This window comes from Schistocerca cancellata, chromosome 2 (genome assembly GCF_023864275.1).
Source record: "Schistocerca cancellata isolate TAMUIC-IGC-003103 chromosome 2, iqSchCanc2.1, whole genome shotgun sequence".
Classification (NCBI taxonomy): Eukaryota; Metazoa; Arthropoda; class Insecta; order Orthoptera; family Acrididae; genus Schistocerca; species Schistocerca cancellata.
In genome coordinates, this window is record NC_064627.1 from 811,495,992 (window position 1) to 811,509,354 (window position 13,363).

Sequence of the window (13,363 nt, forward strand, 5' to 3'; positions counted from 1 at the left end):
TGCTATGTCTACTTGATAACGACTTCTCACGCAGGAACCGTACAGTAAACCTGATGGTGCTAGCGTTTTGTATGCACTTGCTTTAAAAGTTACATCTCACTATCGCAGAATTCTCCCAAAAAATGTATCTTCAATTCGCATTCTGCACCAAACTTCACGTTTTACTTTCATATAGCTTCGAAGATTTACCTCTAGATATTATACTATCAGGTTCTCTCTCTTATCAAACATTTTTTAAAATTTGTATCGCTATACTACGCAACGTGAATCTCGAAGGAAAATCACTCAAGTACCTTGTTGCTCTTGTAATTCGAACTTTGAAGCTTTTAAATCGCTCGAGTGCCTCCACCTTTTAATATAAGATACGTTCTTATTATCAGCCAGCGATAAATTGCAATCAACAACTTTATCTCGAGGACAAATGTGCTTACTCTCTGTGTTAGAGATTCACTTCTCACCGGTCTTACTAGCCATTGCTACGTCAGAAGAGCACTGTGGTCTATTCTGATGATACAAGATATGTTCGTGGATCCTTATGATTCGTCATCGTTAGAAAATATATCTAATGATTTTTCCAGGCTATTTGGCGACGTATCTGCATTCCATTATTAGAGCTCTCCGTAACTGCCAGTACCACAATGGTTGGACTTTGTGAATAACTATTCTTCATTAAATCCACAAAAATCAACCAATTTTCAACTTATTTCCTAAAACTTAACAATGAAGGCTTTGTTTTCGGTTCCTCCATTAAATCTTCCAAATTTGTACTGTTATATGCTTCCCGATCCCGTTTTTTGGCAAAACTTATTGCTTGGAAAGCCTTTTCTATAATGCCGTACGCTCATTATTCTAGCTCTTAAACCTTCTGCCTTCGTCCATCACGCCATATAGTGTGTGGATCGCTCATATGTAAATAGCACATTCTATAACCCATGACCATGATAATCTGCCCAGACGTTTAAAGCTTGTTAAATATGACAGTTTGATTTCTTTGATCTGTCTTTATCGCTGTCACTCAATCGCACTGTCCGCTTGTTTGTACTCTGATTGAGAGGTCTCAGCTTCTTAGCTGGCTGATGATGTTTCACATTCGCGTAAAGCTACAGACCGGATGGTCGTGTACTGCGAGAAAAATTTGACAGAGTGCTGAAAGACCTGAGTCGAAACAAGGCCCCAGGACCTTAGAATCACTCAGAGCATTGGAAGAACAATTCCACCTGGTATCCAAGACGTATGAGAAAGGTGAAATACGATCAGACTTCAAGAAGACTGTAGTAAGTGCAGTTCCAAAAACGGCAGGTGCTAGTAGATGTGAGTACTACGGAACTATCAATTTAATAAGCGGACTTTAAGAAAACGAGCAAAATTGTTATTTTAGGTGTATTTATTACTCCACAAGTCATGTTTTCAAATATTGACACTAATTATTTACAGGAGAATGGAAAAACTGGTTGAGGCCGATCTTGGGGAAGTTCAGTTTCGGTTCCCAAGAATATTGAAACACATAAGGCAAGACTGATCCTACGATATATTTTAGAATGTAGGTTAAAGAAAGGCAAACCTACGTTTATAGATTTTGTAGCTCGAGAGAACACTTTCGAAAATGTTGACTGTAACACACTTTCTAAAATTCTGAAGTAGCAAGAATAAATAACCGGAGCGAAAGATTATTTGTAACATGTCGGAAACCAGACCTGCAGTTATAAGAGTCGAAGAACATGAAAGAGAAAACTAGTCGAGAAGCAGCCGGTCGTCTGTGTTATTTAATCTGTGCATTGGGTAAGCTTTGAAGGAAAATAGGGAGAAATTTAGAAAAGTAACCAAAGTTCAGAGAGAAGAAATAAAAAGTATGAGGTTTGTTGATGACATTGTAATCCTGCCAGAAATGGCAGAGGACTTGGAAGAACCGCTGCACGGAATTGTTAGCGTTGTAAAAACAGATTATAAGATGAACGTGAACATTGTAAAAGAAGGTTGATGGAATGTAATCGAATTAGACCATTTGATGCTGATAGAATTAGATTAAGAAATGAGACAGAAAAATAGTGGAAGAGTTCTGCTATTTGGGCAGCAAAATAACCAACGGTGGCCGAATTAGAGAGGATCTAGAATGTAGAAAATGTGTTAATATTGAATACAAATTTAAAAATTAAGAAGTCTTTTTTGAAGTTTGCCTGGAATGTAAACCAGCACGGAAGTAAACGTGGATGATAAACAGTTCAGACAAGAAGAGAATGGGAGCTTTTGAAACGTAGTGCAGCAGAAGCATGTGAAGTTAGATTTTTAGATTAAGTAATTAATGAGAAGGTACTGAATAAAATTGGAGAAAAAAGATTTCTATGGCGCAGCTTGTCTAAAAGAATGAATTAGTTGGTAGGACATATCCTGAGGCACCAATAAATCGTCGATTTGTTAATGTCGGAAAGCGGAGAAGAGCTGAAAATGGTAGAGTCCAGAGCTCGAATGCAACAAGTAGAATCACATGAATGTAGGCTTTAGTAGTCACACAGAGATGAAGAGGCTCTCAGGCGTGTACATAGTGAGCTTATAGACTGTGTGTCTATACGAGGTTTTTCTTTTTAGAAATAACCTAGCTGAGTTGACATTCGATTAATTCGCCCCAGAAGAACTCATTTTACTTCCGAATTGTGTGGATGTGTACAACGTAATTCAACAGTCATACTGTGGCAGTCGACCGCGACCGTAAGCAAAGGAGAATATAAAGTGTCCTACATTTCACAGTAAGAAAAAGAGAACATGCAATCCACAACACAAAAGAAACTGAAGTACACAAAGCATTTGGTAGTCGGTACAGCGCAGTTGTTTGCTGCTGTTGGCAATGGTAGTTCATGCCCGACCTCTATCGATATCTTACACAATCATAGTTCAAAACACTTCCCGCTTAAAACTGACACAATATAGTGTCCGCATAACACTTGTGAAACTGTAGTAACATGACTGTAAGTGCGACGTAAATATAACCTGCAAGATTTGACAGCTGTTACATTCAAGTTTCTCTCGCCGCGAAGTTTGGACTAATAGGGAACAAGTAGCTTTAATTCTATTGGTCGGTGCCCAGAAACTAATGGCGGACGCCGCGATTTACGCGCGCACCGCATCAAACATCAAGGTATGCCAACTCATCCTGAAGACAACGCTACACCCGCGATTGTAACACTTTCCTCCAAAAGGCACACAATACACATAAAACTGCAGCAGCATTAATTTAAAAGAGAGAAATAGTTTAAGCAAAGGAAAATACTTATAACTAATGGTGGGTCGACAAAGCTACACTAAAAGTTAATAGGTCACTTGAAGCAGTTTAACTGACGTAGCAAGAGTTAAGAAAAGGTAAAGACAGAAAATAGGTTTGTAATGAAACAAACAATTAAAATCTGAACGACTGAATTCTTTTATCTGTTCGTTGTTTGTGAGGCGTGGCGGCGTGTTGATATGGCGGCGGCTCTTGATGTTTAAGACGAAGTTATTAGAGCAAATCCATTTGTCGTATTTCCACAACAAAGTATGCTGGTGACGTCTCTTTTCGGTTAGGTTGCAAAGTCATCCACAGTGGCGTTTAACAGGCTACTGGCTGGACAGACGTAATTGTTGGTGGTAATTCATAGATTTAGCACGAGCACGTTTATTTCTTATTATACACACTTAGTTCTCGTTTCAAGAGTTTCTACACTGCTCGTGGTGGTTTCCGACCGCGATGTAACTCTTCGTCACGTTTGCGTGTGCTCTCCGCATTCGCAAAATCACACTCAGCAAAACCGTTCTTACATCTGATCTAAAATTGTAATTACGGTCACCGCGACAGTTACGGTTCCAAACCACTCACGTCTCATTAAGAAGGCGAATACATTACATAGTTTTATGGATGCTTGGCTCTCGTGATATGGCTAAAATGTAAAAGCTATTCAACTCACACTGTAGCAATGACTACAGTGCCAACTCGCGTAACCATTGTCAGTATCGGCTGAGACAGTCCATTTAGTAATACTCAAACCGTTATATCTTTCCGCTCATAACCGTTTCTGCTTTCATAACGCACTGCAACGGCAATCTGAATCAACAGCCGTTAAGTTCAAAGATTCACTGTCTCGGCAAGTTTTCGCATGTCAGATCAACAACGCGCGGTTCGCCATATTGCTGCACACACACACACACACACACACACACACACTGACGAATACTGCCTCATTGTATGTCGCTGCTCAAGTGTTACTCTCGATATCGCCCTCTGTGCTTACGTATCTACGATTTATACAGCAGTTCTTCACATCACAGCTAATATTACAAATGCATATAAAATAAACAAAAGAATTTAAAGTTTTAGATATAGTAATAAAAATAATAATAAAATAATAATAATAATAATATTGGATAACCACAGCGACTGCATAGAAGAGATGGAAAAAACAGATGCCTATAAATATCTAGGATACAGACAAAAAGTAGGAATAGATAATACAAACATTAAAGAAGAACTAAAAGAAAAATATAGACAAAGACTAACAAAAATACTGAAAACAGAATTGACAGCAAGAAACAAGACAAAATCTATAAATACTTATGCTATACCAATATTGACCTAATCATTTGGAGTAGTGAAATGGAGTAACACAGACCTAGAAGCACTCAATACACTTACACGATCACAATGCCACAAATATAGAATACATCACATACATTCAGCAACTGAAAGATTCACATTAGGCAGAAAGGAAGGAGGAAGGGGATTTATCGACATAAAAACCTACATTATGGACAGGTAGACAATTTAAGAAAATTCTTTCTAGAATGAGCAGAAACTAGCAAAATACACAAAGCAATCACTCATATAAATACATCGGCTACACCACTGCAATTTCAGACCCACTTCTACAACCCTTTAGATCACATAACATCAACAGATACGAAGAAAGTAAATTGGAAAAAGAAAACACTACATGGTAAGCACCCGTATCATCTAACACATCGATCAAGACGCATCCAGTGCATGGCTAAGGAAATGCAATATATACAGTGAGATGGAAGGATTCATGATTGCAATACAGGATCAAACAATAAACACCAGATATTACAGCAAGCATATTATTAAAGATCCCAATACTACAACAGATAAATGCAGACTTTGCAAACAACAAATAGAAACAGTAGATCACCTCACAAGCGGGTGTACAATACTAGCAAATACCGAATACCCTAGAAGACATGACAATGTAGCAAAAATAATACATCAACAGCTTGTCTTACAACATAAACTTATAAAACAACACGTTCACGCATACAAGTATGCACCACAAAATGTACTGGAGAATGATGAATACAAATTATACTGGAACAGAACCATTATAACAGATAAAACAACACCACATAACAAACCTGACATCATACTCACCAATAAAAAGAAGAAATTAACACAACTAATCGAAATATCCATACCCAATACAACAAATATACAAAATAAAACAGGAGAAAAAATTGAAAAATACATCCAACTGGCTGAGGAAGTCAAGGACATGTGGCAACAGGATAAAGTTGACATTATACCAATTATATTATCAACTACAGGAGTGATACCACACAATATCCACCAGTACATCAAAGTAATACAGCTACATCCAAACTTATATATACAACTACAGAAATCTGTAATTATTGATACTTGTTCAATTACCCGAAAGTTCCTAAATGCAATGTAACATATATCGTACAGTTAAAAGGAAGTAGCGCTTGATCAAGGTCCACGTCACTTTCCATTTTAGACCAGACATAACGTCTGAGAAAAGAAATAATAATAATAATAATAATAAAGAAATTATAATAAGAAAACATATTTATGCATTAGAGAAAAAGAAATAAATTGCAGTTACGTTTTAACATTTTTACCGAACACAGCTATGCTACACCATCCAGAATATGAATACTTACTCTAAGAAAGTGAAAGAAATTACAAAAAAAGAGAAAAAAATTACCTACCACTAATGACTATCTTCACAGTTTGCACAGGATAGAGTGGTGTGGCAGACCTACATCAAAACCATCTTAGGACTGTAGATCACAATAACAAGGGTTTGTTACACGAATTACATTTGTTTCAGTGAAAATACGTTCACAACAGTGAAATAGCCTTCAACATGTAAACACCAACACTTTCAACAGTGAACAGAGTAATACAACAACCCTCAGTCGAATGGCATAGACTGTGATGCGGTTCCCGTCGCTGTGGTAACACTTAGGACCCTGTCACTGTTAATTTACAACTAACACTGCTGGGAAACAAACCCGAGACAGAATCGAACATACCTAAATGAAAGCTTAAGGGCGAAGACAAAAGAGGCCATTACTGTTCTGAACAACAAAATACTGAGAACGAATAGAACAAGTATGTGTCCAAGCAAGATACAAAGGACATGTCCTCGACATTTGCACTGTTGCGTAGATAATTTCAAGGCAATACAGACAGGGAGACAAATGAGGGCAAAACATCAAACGAAAATAAATTTCTCTATAACGAGCCATGGGAGACGATGCGTCCCTTATACCAAAATACTCAGAAAATATCCCTGAAAAACCTGCAAAATTTTGCTGGTGGAGTTCAGTTGTATCCCGAATAACAGAAATAAGAAAAGTCATTATCGAATAATGGCTCGAAATCTGTTTCTTAAGTCTAATATAAGCCTGTATTAATGTAACAGAATGAATTTTATCTCTGAAGCGGAGCTTTGCTTCCGCCAGTAACTCATCTCCTATCTTCCAAATTTCTCCGAAGTTACTTCTTGCGGGACTAGCAATCTTGATTGGAAGGATGTTACACAGACATGGCTTAGCCACAGCCTGGGGTATTTTTTCCAGAACGAATTTTCACTCTGCAGCGGGCTGTGTTTAGAACGTAAGAGGTGAGGTACTGGCGGATGCAAAGCTGTGGAGACAGGTCTTGAGACGTGCTTGAATAAAAGCAGTCAGGAGAACACTTGGCCGTGGTAGGCACACAGTTTTAATGTAGAAGGAAGTGTCTGTGTTAACCCTCTGACTACCATTTTCATTTCAAAAACATAACGTTATGGTTATTTTAATTAATGTCTTAGTCAAAAGTAACGATATGGAAAGAATATTTCGCGTCGTTTCGTTTTCCGAGGGGCTGGGGGGAAGGCGTAGGACATACAGGATTATTCAGAAATACCTCCAGAGTTTCAGAAAACGACTGCGCAAAAGCTACAAGACATACAGATAACAGACACAGGTCACTGGACAGAACGTCTCTCCAAGTGTGTAACTCACACTAATTGTACTCAATATGGGCTCCGTTTGTGATGTGGCACGCGTCAGCTCGTGGGTGCAAGTCGTTGACGCGATGTTTCCGAGAACACGCGAAGACAATCCGCTTTGCGAACCTGGTTATTGGGTTGCCTATCTATCGGAAATGCGGTGACGAGGGTTAACAATGAAACCTGAAGACAGTACAACCTACAGGTGCAATCTGTAACTATAAGAATTCTGCTAACCGTCAGTAGGCTTTCCTTTACCAATGGGACACTAATAATTAGCTATAACATGCAACAAATTCCATTCGTCCTCGGATAACCTATCGTGGGACACATAAGTCCCGGTAGTAGACAAAGGGTTAATGCAATTGACGATTAACTGAGGCTCGAAAGGTGTAGAGATACATTAAAATATGTGTAAAATGTGTACATTGTGAATTTATACAGGCTGTTACAAAAAGGTACGGCCAAACTTTCAGGAAACATTCCTCACACACAAATAAAGAAAAGATGTTATGTGGACATGTGTCCAGAAACGCTTAATTTCTATGTTAGAGCTCATTTTAGTTTCGTCAGTATGTACTGTACTTCCTCGATTCACCACTAGTTGGCCCAATTGAAGGAAGGTAATGTTGACTTCGGTGCCTGTGTTGACATGCGACTCATTGCTCTACAGTACTAGCATCAAGCACATCAGTACGTAGCATGAATAGGTTAGTGTTCATCACGGACGTGGTTTTGCAGTCAGTGCAATGTTTACAAATGCGGACTTGGCAGATGCCCATTTGATGTATGGATTAGCACGGGGCAATAGCCGTTGCTCGGTACGTTTGTATCGAGACAGATTTCCAGAACGAAGGTGTCCCGACAGGAAGACGTTCGAAGCAATTGATCGGCGTCTTAGGGAGCACGGAACATTCCAGCCTATGACTCGCGACTGGCGAAGATCTAGAACGACGAGGACACCTGCAATGGACAAGGCAATTCTTCGTGCAGTTGACGATAACACTAATGTCAGCGTCAGAGAAGTTGCTGCTGTACAAGGTAACGTTGACCACGTCATTGTATGGAGAGTGCTACGGGAGAACCAGTTGTTTCCGTACCATGTACAACGTGTGCAGGCACTATCAGCAGCTGATTGGCCTCCAGGGGTACACTTCTGCGAATGGTTCATCCAACAATGTGTCAATCCTCATTTCAGTGCAAATGTTCTCTTTACGGATGAGGCTTCATTCCAACGTGATCAAATTGTGCAATCACGTCATCAACACAGATTTTCTGTGAACTTTTGGGCAGGCATTGTTGGTGACGTCTTGATTGTGCCCCATGTTCTTCCACCTACGCTCAATGGAGCACGTTATCATGATTTCATACGGGATACTCTACCTGTGCTGCTAGAACATGTGCCTTTACAAGTACGACACAACATGTGGTTCATGCACGATGGAGCTCCTGCACATTTCAGTCGAAGTGTTCGTACGCTTCTCAACAACAGATTAGGTGACCGATGGATTGGTAGAGGCGGACCAATTCCATGGCCTCCACGCTCTCCTGACCTCAACCCTCTTGACTTTCATTTATGGGGGCATTTGAAAGCTGTCTACGCAACCCCGGTACCAAATGTAGACTCTCTTCGTGCTAGTATTGTGGACGGCTGTGATACAATACACCATTCTCCAGGGCTGCATCAGCACATCAGGGATTCCATGCGACGGAGGGTGGATGCACGTATCCTCGCTAACGGAGGACATTTTGAACATTTCCTGTAACAAAGTGTTTGAAGTCACGCAGGTACGTTCTGTTGCTGTGTGTTTCCATTCCATGATTAATGTGATTTGAAGAGAAGTAATAAAATGAGCTCTAACATGGAAAGTAAGCGTTTCCGGACGCATGTCCACATAACATATTTTCTTTCTTTGTGTGTGAGAAATGTTTCCTAAAAGTTTGGCCGTACCTTTTTGTAACACCCTGTACGTGTCATGTGACATGTAGGGGTTTGATATTTGATTTTATGTGACATATATTACTGTGCGTTAGAACAGGATGCGAACTCGGATCCCTGTCGTTCGTGAGTCGGGGCCACCAATTACGTGATTCGAGTTCGTCTCACAGATAGACACGAAGCTGTGTGACAAGTAATAATCGCTGTGAATAGTTTGTAATATAGGAACTACTTGTCATTACGAGCGCTCTTTTCACTGTGCAGGCCACCGCGGCGGGGGCCGCATCATCGGCGGCAGCCACGCGGAGCGCGGACAGTTCCCGTTCTCGGCGTTCATCAACAGCGACGGCTACGTGTGCGGCGGCGCGCTCATCTCGCAGAGATACGTCCTCACCATAGCGCAGTGCGTCGACGGGTGAGTGCCCGCGTCACGTGCATAAGCGCCACGGAGTAAACTCCTTCATCGTCCTTCTAAATCATTATAGCCTACTCTATTTGACGTCCTTGTAGTATTGTAGAATACACAGCAAGGCACAGTGAAAAGCCATTAATCAAAACAACCACCATCATTATCACCACCACCATCACCACCACCATAATAACGACTACCACAACCACAACAGTCAGAACCAATGTGACTACCATCGTCATCATGATCACACTACCATCACCACCACCAGCAGCAGCAGCCACTATTTGTATCTCCAGCACCACCACCACCACCACTGACGCCAAGCGGTGTGGCACAGTGATAAAACAAAGGACTCCTATTCAGAAAGACGGCCATCGAGAGTTCGATTTTCCATGATTTATTCAAATCACGTAAGGCAAAAGCTAGGATGGTTTCACTGAAAGGGCACGGCAGAATTCCTTCTTCATCTTTCCCAGATTACTAATTGCGCTCCACAGAGCGAGGTGGCGCAGTGGTTAGCACACTGGACTCGCATTCGGGAGGACGACGGTTCAATCCCGCGTGTAGCCATCCTGATTTAGGTTTTCCGTGATTTCCCTAAATCGCTCCAGGAAAATGCCGGGATGGTTCCTTTGAAAGGGCACGGCCGACTTCCTTCCCCGTCCTTATCTAATCCATTGACACAGATGACCTCGCAGTTTGCTCTCTTTCCCCAAACAACCGCCGGCCGGAGTGGTCGTGCAGTTCTAGGCGCTACAGTCTGGAGCCGAGGGACCGCTACGGTCGCAGGTTCGAATCCTGCCTCGGGCATGGATGTGTGTGATGTCCTTAGGTTAGTTAGGTTTAATTAGTTCTAAGTTCTAGGTGACTGACGACCTCAGAAGTTAAGTCGCGTAGTGTTCAGAGCCATTTGAACCCAAACAACCCAACTAATTGCGCTCCACGTGGTTAAACTCAAATCTTTAATCTTGCTTGCTTTCTCCTTTCCTTTCCGACGCTACCACCGCAACCAACAACAGCAGCCATTTCTATCATACGAGGATGTCATGTAACCAAGTTACGTGGTGATTTAACGTATTCCTCTAGATAATGTCATAGCGACATTGAGCTTTTCTCAGTCAGATATCCTCTGCCACTTTTCGAATGTGTTTGCCCTAGCTTCCCCTGGATTTTTTTTTTTCGCGCCTCTAAACAACCGATGATTTTCCACGTCTATGCTTTTGGAAACATGACCAGCCTACTGCCATTACACTGAATCTGCCGTTCCCATGGTAACGCTGACCTTTTTTGACGTATCCAGAGTCACTTCTCTTCTTCTTCTGCCTCGTTTCCGTTTCCACTTTTTTTTTAAAAAAAAAAGAAAAGAAAAGCCTGGCATAATTGGTCGGCTCTGAGCACTATGGGACTTAACTGCTGTGGTCATCAGTCCCCTAGAACTTAGAACTACTTAACCCTAACTAACCTAAGGACATCACACACATCCATTCCCGAGGCAGGATTTGAACCTGCGACCGTAGCGGTCGCGCGGTTCCAGACTGTAGCGCCTAGAACCGCTCGGCCGCCCTGGCCGGCCGCTAGCGTAATTCTTGATGGTTACCTATCAGATGGAGACGTTCTCGCGGAGCCGGCACCCGTTAGCTCCCGTGTTCCATCGGGTTCAGATTAGGCAAATTTAATGACTTCACTATTGTTCTCATCAAACCACTGTACGTTGAAGCTGGCCTTGTGACACTAGCAGTTATAACAAGTTATTTTGTTGGGCGGACAACCACAGCCAAACTTCGACATTTTTCCAAAGAAAATTCCGCATTCGCTGTATCAATTATTTTTATTAAATCTGCGACCGGTTTCGCACCACTTATCGGTGCATCCTCAGGCAATATACGCTATTTATAGCATGGTAACGTTGAACATTGCCCTGTAGCCACTCCCCACCATTCATCACCAGGGGATGGTATATTAGACGCGAATGGTGGGAAGTGGCTACAGGGCAATGTCCAAATTACCATGTTATAAATAGCGTATATTGCCTGAGGATGCGCCGATAACTGGTGCGAAACCGGTCGCAGATTTAATAAAAATCATTGATACAACCAGTACAGAATTTTCTTTGGAAAAAATTGTTATCCTACTAGAAGATGTCGTCGCTGCTGCGGAAGACATCAAGTAGGGATATAGGTGGTCCTCAATAATGTTCAGGTACTCCACAGCTGTCATGCTGCCTTCGGTCAATACCAAGGCTCATGGAAGCCTAAGGGGATGTCTCCCTAGCATAATACTGCGCACAGCGGTTTATGTCCGTGGTGCGGTGCGTCCTTCGAGCATCTTTTCGTCTGGATGACGGCATATTTGACCACGACCGTTGACCTGGCGTAACAAGAGACGTGGCTCATCCCACCAGGCGACCCGTTTCCATTGACCAACGGTCCAATCTCGATGATCCCGTGCCTACTGCAATCATAATTGATATTGTAATTGAGTCAACGTCGAAACACGCGGGGGTAGTCTGTTACGGAGTAGTGTGTTCAACAATGTACGCTGAACAGCGTCCACTGAAACACTTGTGCCTCCATCAACACTGTTCTCTGTCATCAGATCTGCCACAAACCTCCATCTGTCCTATTATGAGAACCTCCGATCTCTAAGTTTTGTGATGAGGTGTGGGCAACTAATAACCTGTCGTCTACTCGTTGTTCCTTCCTGCAATCACTTTCCATAAATGGTCACAACAGTAGTTCGCGAGCAGCCTATCAGCTCCACAGTTTCCAAAATGCTAGTTCCCAGGCGATGGGAAGTAAGGATCTGCCTTCGTTAAAGTCGCTGATTTCAGTGAATACGCCGATTTGCGGCCTGTATCGTCCTTAGAATGATTCGCCATTAGTCTCCGTTAATGCACTTCCCCTTCATGTGGTCGTAGTACCACGACACGGCATCGAACGTCGCAGTGAGCAGTGGTCATAAAAATTTAGTTCCTCGGTGTACTTTTGCTACATTCTTTCATACGTCAGTGAAAAATGGTTACCAATGCTAATCATTGCGTCCGTAGGGATACGTTTCGTAAGGTCTACGTGGATAAATGTTCAAATGAGTGTGAAATCTTATGGGACTTAACTGCTAAGGTCATCAGTCCCTAAGCTTACACACTACTTAACCTAAATTATCCTAAGGACAAACACACACACCCATGTCCGAGGGAGGACTCGAACCTCCACCGGGACCAGCCGCACAGTCTATGACTGCAGCGACTTAGACCGCTCGGCTAATCCCTCGCGGCTCTACGTTGATACAGATCAGTTTTAAAGAATGTTACAACTACACAATATTGCCCAACTGAAGCCACAGTGAACCGTCTTCAGATTACAGTCCACATACTCGTACAGCTGTTCATTAATTTTAATCTTAAACATTCTACATTTGAAAGGGGCGTCAAATGAAAATAAGATGGATGGTAAAAAGTAATTAACTGTTACTGTTTCAAAAGCAGTAGTCATAAGTGTTAATATACGAGGGCTATTCGGAAAGTATATACCTAGAACAATAATGTCTCACACTAAGTACGAGGGCCTGGTGAGAAATTTCGCCTGAAGCTATGCAGCCAACATTACATAACTGTCGTGCGTCTTCTTCTTCAAGACAATTCTCAGCCGCATTCTGCAGGTGCAATGAAGATGCTCCTGCATCGTTTTCAATTGGAAATGTTTGATTACCCACAATACAGCCTGTAATTGTTTCCCT

At 41.8% G+C, this 13,363-nt stretch overlaps 1 protein-coding gene across 1 annotated transcript in view; it reads left to right on the forward strand.

Moving 5' to 3' along the window:
* The window catches only part of LOC126148456 (elastase-1-like), a 56,375-nt gene that overhangs the window by 15,725 nt on the left and 27,287 nt on the right, over positions 1-13,363 (forward strand). The window contains exon 3 of the mRNA XM_049915758.1: positions 9,481-9,631. Within this exon, the coding sequence (XP_049771715.1) occupies positions 9,481-9,631 (151 nt within the window). The remainder of the gene's footprint in view (positions 1-9,480; positions 9,632-13,363) is intronic.